The 14,101-nt window shown below is 53.4% G+C and overlaps 3 protein-coding genes across 11 annotated transcripts in view; all 3 read right to left on the minus strand.

The window, feature by feature from the left end:
• LOC309871859 (intraflagellar transport protein 172 homolog) overlaps positions 1-7,736 on the minus strand; it is a 50,831-nt gene extending 43,095 nt beyond the window's left edge. For 3 of the 8 annotated variants that reach the window (XR_014315527.1, XM_082745295.1, XM_082745297.1), the window contains exons 1-5: positions 6,925-7,735; positions 6,748-6,812; positions 6,384-6,564; positions 6,028-6,137; positions 5,785-5,914 (exon numbers count right to left, since the gene is read on the minus strand). Coding sequence is in view for 4 of the 8 variants with exons in the window: in XM_082745295.1 (XP_082601421.1) it covers positions 5,785-5,914; positions 6,028-6,137; positions 6,384-6,564; positions 6,748-6,812; positions 6,925-6,960 (522 nt within the window). In the remaining 4 variants the exon portion in view is untranslated. Of the gene's footprint in view, positions 1-5,491; positions 5,915-6,027; positions 6,138-6,383; positions 6,565-6,747; positions 6,813-6,924 lie in introns of all 8 variants that reach the window. The other 5 variants (XR_014315528.1, XR_014315530.1, XR_014315529.1 and 2 more) reach the window with 5 other exon arrangements.
• Positions 7,737-7,824: 88 nt separating this feature from the next.
• Positions 7,825-10,174, minus strand: LOC309871862 (intraflagellar transport protein 172 homolog). The gene is made up of 6 exons (XM_082745301.1): positions 10,062-10,174; positions 9,445-9,534; positions 8,820-8,917; positions 8,557-8,692; positions 8,356-8,472; positions 7,825-8,039 (listed from the first exon to the last, which is right to left on the minus strand). The coding sequence occupies exons 2-6, from the start codon at positions 9,481-9,483 to the stop codon at positions 7,896-7,898; spliced, it is 534 nt and encodes a 177-aa protein (XP_082601427.1). The 5' UTR covers positions 9,484-9,534; positions 10,062-10,174; the 3' UTR covers positions 7,825-7,895.
• Positions 10,144-14,049, minus strand: LOC309871860 (intraflagellar transport protein 172 homolog; the record flags this gene model as incomplete). 2 transcript variants are annotated; one of them, XM_082745299.1, is made up of 7 exons in its annotated part: positions 10,144-10,211; positions 10,387-10,502; positions 10,696-10,774; positions 11,127-11,202; positions 12,006-12,098; positions 12,386-12,470; positions 13,844-14,049. In XM_082745299.1, 5 exons carry the CDS (start codon positions 14,047-14,049, stop codon positions 10,767-10,769), a joined length of 468 nt encoding a protein of 155 aa, XP_082601425.1. In that variant the 3' UTR covers positions 10,144-10,211; positions 10,387-10,502; positions 10,696-10,766. The 2 variants fall into 2 exon arrangements, with proteins under 2 accessions (XP_082601425.1, XP_082601424.1); XM_082745298.1 differs by lacking the exons at positions 10,144-10,211; positions 10,387-10,502 and having other exon boundaries at positions 10,585-10,774; positions 12,223-12,470.
• Positions 14,050-14,101: the final 52 nt, after the last annotated feature.

The raw sequence follows: 14,101 nt of genomic DNA on the forward strand, positions 1-14,101 counted from the left end.
ACCAATTTGAAATGGGCCAGTACAGTTCGTGTGGGAAAACCCATTTCCGTGTCTTGGAGGTGAGAGGACACAGCCCTATTGAGAGAAGACAGCACAGGCCCTCTGAGAGGAGTGGTCGCAGTTCCTCAGAGAGAACTCACTGTAGTCCCTCTGAAAGAAATGGACGCAGTCCCTCTGAGAGGAACAGACACAGTCATTCTGCACAGAGCCAACAGAACCAGTCTGAAAGGGGCCAGTACAGTTCGTGTGGGAAAACCCATCACCATGTCTTGGAGGTGAGAGGACACTACCCTATTGAAAGAAGACAGCACAGGCCCTCTGAGAGGAGTGGTCGCAGTTCCTCAGAGAGAACTCACTGTAGTCCCTCTGAAAGACATGGACACAGTCCCTCTGCGAGGAACAGACACAGTCATTCTGAGCAGTGCCAACAGAACCAATTTGAAATGGGACAGTACAGTTCGTGTGGGAAAACCCATTTCCGTGTCTTGGAGGTGAGAGGACACAGCCCTATTGAGAGAAGACAGCACAGGCCCTCTTTGAGGAGTGGTCGCAGTTCCTCAGAGAGAACTCACTGTAGTCCCTCTGAAAGAAATGGACGCAGTCCCTCTGAGAGGAGCAGACACAGTCATTCTGAGAAGAGCCAACAGAACCAGTCTGAAAGGGGCCAGTACAGTTCATGTGGGAAAACCCATGTCAGTCCCTTGGAAGTGAGAGGACACATCCCTATTCAGAGAAGACAGCACAGGCCCTCTGAGAGGAGTGGTCGCAGTTCCTCAGAGAGAACTCACTGTAGTCCCTCTGAAAGAAATGGACGCAGTCCCTCTGAGAGGAACAGACACAGTCATTCTGAGAAGAGCCAACAGAACCAGGCTGGAAGGGGCCAGTACAGTTCGTGTGGGAAAACCCATGTCAGTCCCTTGGAAGTGAGAGGACACATCCCTATTCAGAGAAGACAGCACAGGCCCTCTGAGAGGAGTGGTCGCAGTTCCTCAGAGAGAACTCACTGTAGTCCCTCTGAAAGAAATGGACGCAGTCCCTCTGAGAGGAACAGACACAGTCATTCTGCACAGAGCCAACAGAACCAATTTGAAAGGGGCCAGTACAGTTCGTGTGGGAAAACCCATCACCATGTCTTGGAGGTGAGAGGACACTACCCTATTGAAAGAAGACAGCACAGGCCCTCTGAGAGGAGTGGTCGCAGTTCCTCAGAGAGAACTCACTGTAGTCCCTCTGAAAGAAATGGACGCAGTCCCTCTGAGAGGAACAGACACAGTCATTCTGCACAGAGCCAACAGAACCAATTTGAAAGGGGCCAGTACAGTTCGTGTGGGAAAACCCATCACCATGTCTTGGAGGTGAGAGGACACTACCCTATTGAAAGAAGACAGCACAGGCCCTCTGAGAGGAGTGGTCGCAGTTCCTCAGAGAGAACTCACTGTAGTCCCTCTGAAAGACATGGACACAGTCCCTCTTCGAGGAACAGACACAGTCATTCTGAGCAGTGCCAACAGAACCAATTTGAAATGGGCCAGTACAGTTCGTGTGGGAAAACCCATTTCCGTGTCTTGGAGGTGAGAGGACACAGCCCTATTGAGAGAAGACAGCACAGGCCCTCTGAGAGGAGTGGTCGCAGTTCCTCAGAGAGAACTCACTGTAGTCCCTCTGAAAGAAATGGACGCAGTCCCTCTGAGAGGAACAGACACAGTCATTCTGCACAGAGCCAACAGAACCAGTCTGAAAGGGGCCAGTACAGTTCGTGTGGGAAAACCCATCACCATGTCTTGGAGGTGAGAGGACACTACCCTATTGAAAGAAGACAGCACAGGCCCTCTTTGAGGAGTGGTCGCAGTTCCTCAGAGAGAACTCACTGTAGTCCCTCTGAAAGACATGGACACAGTCCCTCTGCGAGGAACAGACACAGTCATTCTGAGCAGTGCCAACAGAACCAATTTGAAATGGGCCAGTACAGTTCATGTGGGAAAACCCATTTCCGTGTCTTGGAGGTGAGAGGACACAGCCCTATTGAGAGAAGACAGCACAGGCCCTCTTTGAGGAGTGGTCGCAGTTCCTCAGAGAGAACTCACTGTAGTCCCTCTGAAAGAAATGGACGCAGTCCCTCTGAGAGGAGCAGACACAGTCATTCTGAGAAGAGCCAACAGAACCAGTCTGAAAGGGGCCAGTACAGTTCGTGTGGGAAAACCCATGTCAGTCCCTTGGAAGTGAGAGGACACATCCCTATTCAGAGAAGACAGCACAGGCCCTCTGAGAGGAGTGGTCGCAGTTCCTCAGAGAGAACTCACTGTAGTCCCTCTGAAAGAAATGGACGCAGTCCCTCTGAGAGGAGCAGACACAGTCATTCTGAGAAGAGCCAACAGAACCAGTCTGAAAGGGGCCAGTACAGTTCGTGTGGGAAAACCCATGTCAGTCCCTTGGAAGTGAGAGGACACATCCCTATTCAGAGAAGACAGCACAGGCCCTCTGAGAGGAGTGGTCGCAGTTCCTCAGAGAGAACTCACTGTAGTCCCTCTGAAAGAAATGGACGCAGTCCCTCTGAGAGGAACAGACACAGTCATTCTGCACAGAGCCAACAGAACCAATTTGAAAGGGGCCAGTACAGTTTGTGTGGGAAAACCCATCACCATGTCTTGGAGGTGAGAGGACACTACCCTATTGAAAGAAGACAGCACAGGCCCTCTGAGAGGAGTGGTCGCAGTTCCTCAGAGAGAACTCACTGTAGTCCCTCTGAAAGACATGGACACAGTCCCTCTGCGAGGAACAGACACAGTCATTCTGAGCAGTGCCAACAGAACCAATTTGAAATGGGCCAGTACAGTTCGTGTGGGAAAACCCATTTCCGTGTCTTGGAGGTGAGAGGACACAGCCCTATTGAGAGAAGACAGCACAGGCCCTCTTTGAGGAGTGGTCGCAGTTCCTCAGAGAGAACTCACTGTAGTCCCTCTGAAAGAAATGGACGCAGTCCCTCTGAGAGGAGCAGACACAGTCATTCTGCACAGAGCCAACAGAACCAGTCTGAAAGGGGCCAGTACAGTTCGTGTGGGAAAACCCATGTCAGTCCCTTGGAAGTGAGAGGACACATCCCTATTCAGAGAAGACAGCACAGGCCCTCTGAGAGGAGTGGTCGCAGTTCCTCAGAGAGAACTCACTGTAGTCCCTCTGAAAGAAATGGACGCAGTCCCTCTGAGAGGAACAGACACAGTCATTCTGCACAGAGCCAACAGAACCAGTCTGAAAGGGGCCAGTACAGTTCGTGTGGGAAAACCCATGTCAGTCCCTTGGAAGTGAGAGGACACATCCCTATTCAGAGAAGACAGCACAGGCCCTCTGAGAGGAGTGGTCGCAGTTCCTCAGAGAGAACTCACTGTAGTCCCTCTGAAAGAAATGGACGCAGTCCCTCTGAGAGGAACAGACACAGTCATTCTGCACAGAGCCAACAGAACCAATTTGAAAGGGGCCAGTACAGTTCGTGTGGGAAAACCCATCACCATGTCTTGGAGGTGAGAGGACACTACCCTATTGAAAGAAGACAGCACAGGCCCTCTGAGAGGAGTGGTCGCAGTTCCTCAGAGAGAACTCACTGTAGTCCCTCTGAAAGACATGGACACAGTCCCTCTGCGAGGAACAGACACAGTCATTCTGAGCAGTGCCAACAGAACCAATTTGAAATGGGCCAGTACAGTTCGTGTGGGAAAACCCATTTCCGTGTCTTGGAAGTGAGAGGACACAGCCCTATTGAGAGAAGACAGCACAGGCCCTCTTTGAGGGGTGGTCGCAGTTCCTCAGAGAGAACTCACTGTAGTCCCTCTGAAAGACATGGACACAGTCCCTCTGCGAGGAACAGACACAGTCATTCTGAGCAGTGCCAACAGAACCAATTTGAAATGGGCCAGTACAGTTCGTGTGGGAAAACCCATTTCCGTGTCTTGGAGGTGAGAGGACACAGCCCTATTGAGAGAAGACAGCACAGGCCCTCTGAGAGGAGTGGTCGCAGTTCCTCAGAGAGAACTCACTGTAGTCCCTCTGAAAGAAATGGACGCAGTCCCTCTGAGAGGAACAGACACAGTCATTCTAAGCAGAGCCAACAGAACCAGTCAGAAAGGGGCCAGTACAGTTGGTGTGGGAAAACGCATCTCTCTGCGAGAACCCATCACAGTCCCGCTAAGGAGAGACTCCAACACAGCTGCCCCAGGGAGAGGCTCAGACATGGTCTGTCTGAAGATTGCAAGGGCTCCTCAAACACGTCTCCTAGGGACCACACACAAAATACTCCAAAAGAGGCCAAGTTTAGAGGCCTGAAGCTAACAGATGAGAAGAGATTTGTCCCCATTATTCACTGACTGGATCAAGCCTTCACGGACCTGCCCCTTTTGTGGCTTCTTTCCTGCTTGGCCACTGCCTTTGATACCAGCACCCTCAGCAATCAGAGCCTCAATGCCGCTCTACCTGGGGGAAGGGAGGGCGGGAATGGGTCTGTAATTTCTCTAAGTAAATAAAGGGGCGATAATTCATCTCCACCTAGAAAGCCCACTCGTCGTGCTGCAGCGGGGAACAGAGGGTGATGGGATATTGGGTGTCACGCAAAGGGATGGAACGGGAGGAAGGGGCCCTGAAGCCATGTTTGGGGCTCTAAACCCCACCTACAGCTTCCCGTGGCGGGGTCTCAGAGGAGGGAGTCCTGTCACGTGACTCACTCCAGCCTCAGCCCCCTAGGAAGCTGCCAGGCAGATGCAGACCTTGAGACCTAGGATCTGCAGCTCTGACTCCACATCCCCCTCAAACTCCTAATACCGTATTTCTCTGAATCAAAGATGGATCATTTACTTTGTTTTAGATAGCACGAGTGGGGTGGGGCAGAGGGAGAAGAAGAGCGAATCTAAGGCAGATTCCGCACCCAGTGCAGAGCCCAATGCAGAACTTGATCTCACAATCCTAGATCATGTGCTGAGCCGAAAATTAATAAGAGTCAGATGCTTTACCCACCAAGTCCCCCAGGTACCCCAGATACATCATTTAAAACTTCACATGCAGGGGCGCCTGAATGGCTCAGCGGGTTAACCCTCTGCCTTCAGCTTGGGTCATGATCTCAGGGTCCTGGGATGGAGAGGGTCCTGCTGAGCAGAGAGCCTGCTTCCCCCTGTCTCTCTGCCTGCCTCTCTGCCTACTTGTGATCTCTCTCTCTGTGTCAAATAAATAAATAAAAATTTAAAAAAATATATAAAACTTTATATGCAACCCAAATTCTAAGATAATAAAATGTGATTATATATATGTTTAGGAATTGATGAAACCTACTGACTTGGCTTAGCCGGCTGGATTCTTCTCTTTAGGAGCTTCTGTGTAGAGGAGGAGGCTCTGCTTTCTTCCTGGCTTCCTTCTGGCCCCAGCTCTGGCCTCTGGATTTGCCCTTCCAGCTCTGGTCCCGGGTCTGCCCCCTCCCTCACAGAGCCTCCCTCCCTCTCAGTCGGGACCTCACCCGCCTCTGAACTCCACTTCAAATCACATCCTTGATCTTCACCGAGGTACTCAGTTAGCTGAGCCACAGTGGTGTCCAACTTCCCCCAATTTCAGGCTGTTAGGTGTTCTGCCTCAGATCCCCTTTTATAGTTTTCATAGTTCTGGCTCTAGCATCTAGCAAGCACTCAGCAGGTACCTGCCGCCTGAGCGAAAATGAGAGGCCCAGGAGGAAAAAGCAATGTCTGAGGAGGAATGCTGGCTGTGAGGGCGGTCCGGGAAGTGGGCGGCCAGGAAGGGTGGAGCCCGCCTCACCTTCATCCAGCACTTTTCCACCAGGCTGCTGCTGCCTGAGCCCCGCACCTTGAGGTAGCAGTCGACGGCACGGCTATACTCTCCAGCCTGCTCCCACTGGCGAGCTTGGTCCACGAGCCCCTCCATGCCCCTGAGATGAGAGTACACGTGACCAGGACAGGCTGGGCAGCGTGGCCTATCCCGTGCACACCTTGTGACCCAAGCTCCAGCCCTGCCCACACTTGCTGCCTCCTGGCGTCATACCTGGCCCCTTTCTTGGTAGCCTCCCGCTCATACTCTTCCCGCAGAACCTCCAGCTGGCCCCGCACATAGTCTTTGTAGATCCACAGAGCGTCGCTCCATAATCCAGCCTCCTGCTCAGATTTCCAGGTATCAGGAAGGCAGAGGCCGGCATGACACCTTCCCACTGCCACACAGGTGCTCTATACTATGGGCCACGGATCCCTAGGTCCTTGCACCTCTCTTCTCCTCCTTGTCTCCTTCCCCCTCTCCAGTGCTAACTCTCTGGATCTTTCCCAGTAGTATTGGTTAGTGTACTGCTCTGTGGGTTCTTACACTCTCTCCCCCTCCCCCTCATGGTCCTGAATCCGGTGCCCTACCTTATAATAATTGAGGGCCAGGCCCGGTCTCTGGGCCCGAAGCAGCAGCCCTTCTGCTTTCTGAAAGTCCTTCTCCTCCAAGGCCCCCCGGGCCTGCCCCACAAGCACCTCGGCGACAGTGTCAGGATCGTGGGCCTCGGCCACACACTGAGCTGCCTCCCAGTCCTGGTTATGGACGAACCTGCTCCCAGAAGAGGACACAGGGGAGGCTCAGCGCAGGACTGAGGCCTCAATAGTGGGAGACAGACAGCCATATCAGAGGGGGTAGAAGATTTATTGGTACTAGGTTCAGGTGAAGGTGGCCATGCCAGGTCCTGGGGCTGCGGCTGGGCGGACGGGCGTAAGGAATTGATGGGTAACTCACATGAGGGCTGCTTCCTTGGCCTTACCAGCCCTGATGAATTCAGCTTCGGCCTCTTCAAACTTACCCTGCAGGGACAGAAGGGCAGCCGCACACGATCAGAAGCAGATTGCCATCATGGCAGCCGGGAGACAGGAGGAGGTCCAGGTTAAAAGCAAGGGAGGAGGAGCACATCCATACCTCATCCTCCAGGTACAGAGCATATGGGAGATGCATTTCAGGGGTTTTGTGCTTGAGGGCCAGCTGGGAGAGTTCAAAAGCAAATTCAAATGAGCTGAAATGGAAGGTGTAGGTAAGGTCTGCCTACTCAGTACTTTCATTTTATGAGAGGCGGAGCAGGGCAAGAGAAAACAAATAGGGTAGAGACGGGGCCAGGGGAGGGAAAGGACAGACTGAGAAGACAACCCACGTGAAGTGACACAGAAGCACACAGACACGTAAAGGAGGACGGGGGTCAGGGGACACTTGGAAAAGCCTGTGCTTCCTGCGACCAGTGGGCATAAAGGAATGGGATGGGCGCGAGGCAGGGGACCGCAGTGAGCCTCACAGCACTACTCTGCCTCGGGAGCGAGGGCTCCGGGTTCTCCACCACTTCCTCCTGAGCCACATTTATACTAGCAGAAAAACTGTCTCTCTAAAACATTGACTACCCTCAGCCATCTGACTCCATGCAGGATTATTACTGGTCTTTGTAACATTTGCTTAAGAAAAGCTCTTTTTGCATTTAACAGAAGCCCACTTCCGTTACTCAGAAGTCAATTACTGGCTTAGTGCACCTTCGCTTTAAAAGCTCTTCTCTCTGGGGCACCTGCCTGGCTCAGTCTGTAGAATGAGGGACCTTTGATCTGAGGTTGAGTTCAAGCCCCACACTGGCTATAGTAATTGCTTAAAAAGGTCTTTTTGAAAAAAGAAGGAAAAAAGCTGATCACTTTCCATCTTCTTGGAACAGCTAAACACTGTTCTGAGCCCCCGGGAAACAGGGGCAGAGCTACTGATTCATTCCTTGCTTCTCCATCACGTTCTTCCAAGGATTTCTTCACTCCTGCCTCCTTTCTGAATGTTTCAGAAACATTCTCAGCTATACAGCCGTTTTCCTTGTCTATGTAGAGGCTCTGTCTCGAAAGGGTCCAGTGGAGAGAAGCCGTGGGGCCTCACCAGTTGGCGGCGTGGTCCACGGCAGCTGCCTGGAGTCCGAGCTTAGTGAGCAGTCTCACTGAGGATGCTCCTCCCAGGCTCTTTGCCCACAGATAGGCCACGTGCTTGTGGGCATCAGCTCCTCTGTGACCCTGGGCCACCTGTGAAGCAAAGCCATTTGGCAATCCTCCCACGCAGGGCCACAGGGCTGCTCCCTTCCCCCGCTGACTGGACTGCAGCTTTGACAAGGGTCAGGTCTTTCTACTAGAACAGGGAGAGGGCTCAGTTTTGGGGTCTGTTAGCCTGCTCAGGGTCCAAGAATGGACTTCAGGTAGTCCACAGACCCCTCCTACCGCATGTGAAATTTTGCCTGTCGGTATGGACATTTTTCAAAGAGACCCACGACCAGTTCAGAATGCGTCACTTGAGAGTGGGAAGAGGCACGGGCGTGTCCCCAGAGTGACCTGGACTCCTTACCCGGTAGGCCTCCTCCCAAAGCCCATTGGACCGGTCCATGTTCACTGTTGCCTTCCACTCCTGAGCCTCGAGGTAGTGAGACTCGGCCTCCTGCAGTCGGCCTTCAGCCTCCAGCTCCTGGGGAAAGGGGGGTCAGGATGGGGCGAGGGGGACGTGGGGCCTGTTCGGGGAAGAGATGGCCGAGACCGGAGAAGGGCTCACCTTGCCCAGGTGTAGGTGTGTGTCACTGAGGAGATCTGGGTGGTGCTTCCCTACCAGGCGGATCATATCATCATCCAGCTTGTGCTTTTTGAACATGGTGATGGCAAGATCAGGCTCTTCCACTGTCACGTAGAGCCTGGGGAGGGGAGAGACACCCGGGGCCGCCTCGACCCAGATTCCCGCATCACTGCCCTCTAGGCAGACGGCGCGCATCCTCAGATGCACCCCTCTCCCCGCACGCTGCCTCTGGGGCCCTGGCTCACCTTTCAGCCTCCAGGTACTTGCCCTGCTTCTCTGTCTCCTGAGCCTGGCTGATGTACAGCACTGACACGTCTTCCGGCCTCATGCACTTCATCGCCAGCTGTGCAGACACACAGAGCCCCAGTGTGGCCAGGGAAGCGCGACTCGGGGGTGACCTGTGTTCCCAGCAACTCTGAACCTTCCCAACAACCACAGGGGTTTGTGTACGGATGCTTTCCTGGTCAGTCCAGGGAATTCCAAGACCATAAGGAGCAGAGTCAGGACTATATTCTGCTCAGGCAGAAAGGCCAGAGACGCCCTGTGCTGGGGCACGTGTTCCCACTCCCGTGCTCCCGCCGTGCCCACCGGGTTCTGGGCGCCGGCAGCGAATGAAGTTGCCGCTGTGACTACAGCTTGGGGAGGGGCATTTGGGGCTCCCCAGCTCCCAAACCCTTCTGCTCGCTTCGGAATTACGGGTTTGGAACAAGGGCCTCTTCATCCTTGCCTTTCCCTGTGGCTAGGTGTCCAAGCGCTCCAGACTTTTCTATCTTTTGCTTTTACTCAGCTTTCAAGGAGGCCGGTGAAGAGGGGACATCAGAGCCCAAGGAAAGTGGGGACAGCCCAGAGAGAACCGGGCCCGCTCTCTACTTTATGGGCTTGCTCCCAGCGGCCGGCCCGAGTGTACATGTCTACTGCATCTTCTGTTCGGTCTCCCTTAACGTAGAGCTCCTCCGCAATCTGTGCTCGGGACAGCAGATACAAAAGGCCGGGAGCAAGAGCGTTAGAGCAAGAGCGTTAGAGCGGCCTGCAGGGGGAGAGCAAACCTCAGCTGGGGTGGCGGGGAGGGGACGGGTCCTTAGTCCACAACACAGAAGAAAAGAGGGCTATGGTGTCTCACACCCTCCACTGTTTTGAAAACAAAAACAAACAAACAAAAAAAAAACAGCCAAAACCAGAATGGGGACAATACAACAGGCAGTTTAAAAGGACCGAAAAGGACCCCATACTTCTGCAACACAGGGCAATTCCACATTGGAACAGCTCCATAGGAAGAGAGCTGGAGACTCGCTTTATAGGTCTGGGAGAGGGCTCTATGTTATGTTGGAATGAAATAAGGGAAGTAAACTGCTTTCTTCTCGCTCAGGGTGGCTGGTGCTGCTGGACCCAGAAAGAAGGATTTGGTGAGGGGCCCCCACTTCCGGTTCTGGGTTCTCTTCTCATTCGGTACTGCGTTGCCTCCAGCTCCAGCAAGGGACTTTCCTCACCTCATACTCCTGCAGAGACGCATAGTGTTGGGCCCCGCGGGGATAGTATGTGGTGGTCCGACAGTATTCCGGTCCGGTAGATCTAATACATAAATGGCTTTCTTCCACTGGCGGACGCCAAGGGCAGCTTCAATTGCCTTAATGGAGCACCTGGCAGAGCGGGGAAAGGCATCCGTGCATATGAGGCAAGAGGAAGACAGGTAGAGGTAGGGAGACACCTCAAGCCTACTCCAACCTACATGGTGCCATCTCTCTCGGAGCCTCGGTGCCCTTACTTGCCCCATCACCTTGGACCTCACACCCAGTCGCCTTTGCACCCCTCTACCTAGCTTCAATGTAGTGATTAATGGCTGCATCGAGCTGCTTCTGCTGTACCAAGTGATCCCCCAAGGCCCAGTCTCATCACTTCCACTGGGAATGCCAACTGAGCCAGCTCCACCGCTGCCAGGGACAGAGAGGGCACTCAGCTAAGCCTTCCAGGGATGGGACTCAGGGAAATGGGGTGTGGAAAATAGGTGACAAGTGGAGGGACGGAGAACTGAGCTGATCCACCAGAACAGGTGCACAAAATTGGTGCAGGGGGACTATTCGGGCAAGACTCTAACAGGGAAGGCTGGGTTGTCCGGGGCAGTACCTTTCATGAATGCGCTGCCTTTACAGTAGCACTCCAGGGCCCGCTGTGGGTTTCGAATCTTCTCAAAGAGATCACCTGCCTGTTGACACATACCACGTGACTACAACAACAACCCTACTACACTAAGAATCAAGTAGCAGCCCCCAAAGGTGGAGACTCAGCCACCAGTTCTGGGGGGCTATGCACTCCAGGGCTCCCCTGGGTAGGAGGGAGCACTGAGTCCTGGAGAGGAGGGACAGGAACAGGAAGCCAGCCATACCCTTTCATACAGCTCCCCCTTGATTAGGGCTGCCGTGATGTTTTCTACCAGCTCGGTGTTAGCTAGCAGTTCCTCCCGGGCCAGCACCAGTCGGGCAGCTTTGGCAGGGAGCCCGGCTTTGAGGTAGAGGCTGATGGCTGCTAGTCCATCCCCCGGCTCTCCTGTAGCTCACCGGCTCGCTCCTCTTGCTGTGTGTCCATCAGCCACTGGTAGTAACTCCAGCGCAGCTTCTCCAGGGCTGGGTGGCCCTGGACATGCAAGAGAGGCAAGACAAGTCACCTCCCTCCTTCCTGTGCTGTTTCCCAAGCTTCTCCAATCCCACTGTAACAACAGAAAGCCTCCCAGTCACCAACGTGCCAACTCCCGGCCCAACCCTGTTCCAGTTCCTATAGCCTCATTGGTAAGAAGAGGCTTTGGATATTGGTGGAACTGAGCTGCGAGCCCCATGGAGAAGACAGAACTGCTAGTACCTTGGCCTGAGCCACAGCGATACACTCATCCCAACGGTGCAGCTCATGCTACATATCCATAGCCTTCTCAACGGCACTCTAGGGGAACCCGGGCAGAGGAGAGAGGGACACCAAGAAGTGAGAGGAGCATCAGGGATCAGCAGGCTGTCCTCAGCCCGGGTATGATGCCAGCCTGGGGGGACTGAAAGCCTCACCCTTGACCTATGCACAAGCAGTGGATTTATCATGAAAGCAGAAGGAGGTTAAGCCCCAGGGCACCTCATTTGCATAGGCCCCTTCCTAGGCATTATTTCTTAAGGAGGGCTCCTTAAATTCTATCCGCTTTGGGCCCCACAAACCCTGGATTTGCCTGTGTGCACAAGCAGGGCCAGGGCAGGCTCTGGGGTAGGGGGGAGGTGGCAGATGGGGAGGCAGCAGACAGCTTATAAAGACATAGCTGTAAGGACTAACGCAGAGCAGACCCAGAAGGAAGGAGTGACATTTTAGCTGCATCAACCTTTCTAGAAGCTCTCCCCTCAGGCTGCCTCACTCCCCCTCCCGCCCAGCTCCCCTCTTGAATCTGGCCCCTCTGCTCCCATCACCTGCTCCAAGAAGATCATCTCAGCCAGCTTGTAGTTCTTCTCCAGCATGGCTAGGCGTTCTCGGACCTGGTAAAAGTCCATTCCTTCTCCACCCTGTGGGGCAGGAAGAAGGCTCTGGTTATCCTGTCAGCACTGCAGGAGCCATTCAGACTATGTGAGCTTATTAGACAGGAAGGCCACAGAGACGACGAAGCTAAAGGACCAGAAAGCTGAAAACCTTCATGGGGCTTAAAGGATGAGGTCTGGCAAGCCATTCCAGAGCGGTCTGACTCGAAGGTGGAGGCGCGCAAGCCATGGCTGGAAAGCCAGGGGTGGTGGGGCTGCACGTGAAGAGAAATCTCAGCTTGAGAGACTGAATAATTCAGGAGGATAATACTTGCATATTCCCGAGACACTTGGTCTGCAATCTCCTTGGTCTCATGCAGGAATCGAGCTTTTGCTACATGGCCCCAAGAAGAAAAGCACCTACAGGGCGGAAGCAATCATAGTAACAGCAGCATCACTGCAGGATCAGCGCGGACACACCGGCCCAGCAGCCGAACACTGAGCCTCGGTGAAGTGCCGCGCACCGTTTCTGCCCCTAGAGACACAAGGGGATACTCGGATAAGGGCCTTGCTCTCAGGGAACTTACTTTCTGGGGGAAACAAGTAGTTAGTATGCAAACAAAGATATTCCAGAGAAAGAAGAGTGAAATGGAATAGCGTGACAGTACATATAAACTGTAACGGAGGGGGCTAGTTCAGCTGGAACTCAGAGAAGGCCTATCTGAGGAGATGACATTTGTGCCAAGACCTAAGTACAAGAAAAAGTCAGTCATGCAAGATGGGGAAAAATTATTCCAGGCAGAGGGAACAGTGCATGTAAGGTGCCATGGCAGGAATGAGTCTGAGATACTCAAAGGGCCCAAGGGGTGCCAGTGTGGCTGGAGACTAACGGGCACGTGGGTACCTAGAAGATGAAGGGGGCAGAGGCCAAATATTGTAAGGAGTTAGGACATGCCATGGGCTGTGGATCTTATACTAAGTAGAACAGTAAGCTACTGGAAGGTTCTGAGCAAAAAAAGGACACAATCTGATTTATGGTGTAACACATGATTTCAGCTATTGTGGGATGAATGGATGGTAGGTGTGTAAGAACAGGATCCGTGAGACTAAGAGGCTTTTGTGACACTGCAGGTAGAGGTGTGGTCTGTTCTGGGCTGGACAGTAAGAGCTTCAGGATGTGTTCTGAAGATGCTGGGTCAGGGCCCTAGGACAAGCTGGTCGTCTACCTGTGGGGCCATGGGAAAGGAAGCATCCAAGAGGACTCTTGGCAAAACAGTAGCAGCTGACATTTACTGAGCACTGAGAATTCTCCTACTTTCTTCACTGCCCCTATGATTCTTCTTTACCACCCCAGGAGGTAAATGCTATCATTCCTCCCATTTACAGAGAGGAAATTAAGAAACCAAGGTTTGGAAAGGTTCACTTAACCCACGGCTATACAAGCTGTTAAATGGAGCCAGGTAACTTGAAAGAGTCTCAAACCTCAAGACTGTCCTACTAACTACACCCCTATGCCGCATTCGGAAATACACGTCAACACCTGGACTGGAGGGCATGGGTGTGAAAACTCTGAAGGGGGACCTACATAGGGGAAGCAAAAGCAAAAAAAAATCTTATAAACTGGGATGGAAGAATGTTTGGAATAACTACCTGGAAGGTATTACTGGTTGTAAGGGCAGGGGACTGGTGCCTCAGCACTGGGAGGAGCCTCTCACACACCCCGCCCTCCACACCGAAAATGGCCTCTGGCCATCCTTCCTAGCTGCCCGCACCTCACTTCTGGTCTGCCTCACCTCTCCGCGATGCGGAGCTGCCTTGCCTCGAGTGCCAGTTTGCTCAAGGTTTTCCACATTGCCTCTGTTTCTGGGGTCATTTCCAGAGTCTCCAAGAAGGCTGTGGCCCTGAAGACAGAAGGAAGGAAAGCAACAGTGCAGGCGCAGCAGGGCGCAGAGGAGTACTGGCGATGGGCAGGGGTGGCGGGGCCAGTTGTCTGGCCCATCCCAGCTCCTCCAGCCTCAGAACCAGCCTCTCCCACCACCTCCCGGGGCTGT

Source organism: Mustela nivalis (genome assembly GCF_964662115.1).
Source record: "Mustela nivalis genome assembly, chromosome: 8".
Lineage (NCBI taxonomy): Eukaryota > Metazoa > Chordata > Mammalia > Carnivora > Mustelidae > Mustela > Mustela nivalis.

Bases quoted from the DNA above. Each gene is read 5' to 3' on its own strand.
- LOC309871862 (XM_082745301.1), bottom strand. From the start codon at position 9,483: ATGTACACTCGGGCCGGCCGCTGGGAGCAAGCCCATAAA. The intron at 8,918-9,444 runs GTAGAGAGCGGG...GTGTCTGCACAG, and splicing joins GCTGGGAGCAAGCCCATAAA to CTGGCGATGAAGTGCATGAG. The intron at 8,693-8,819 runs GTGAGCCAGGGC...TCCCCTCCCCAG, and splicing joins AAGTACCTGGAGGCTGAAAG to GCTCTACGTGACAGTGGAAG.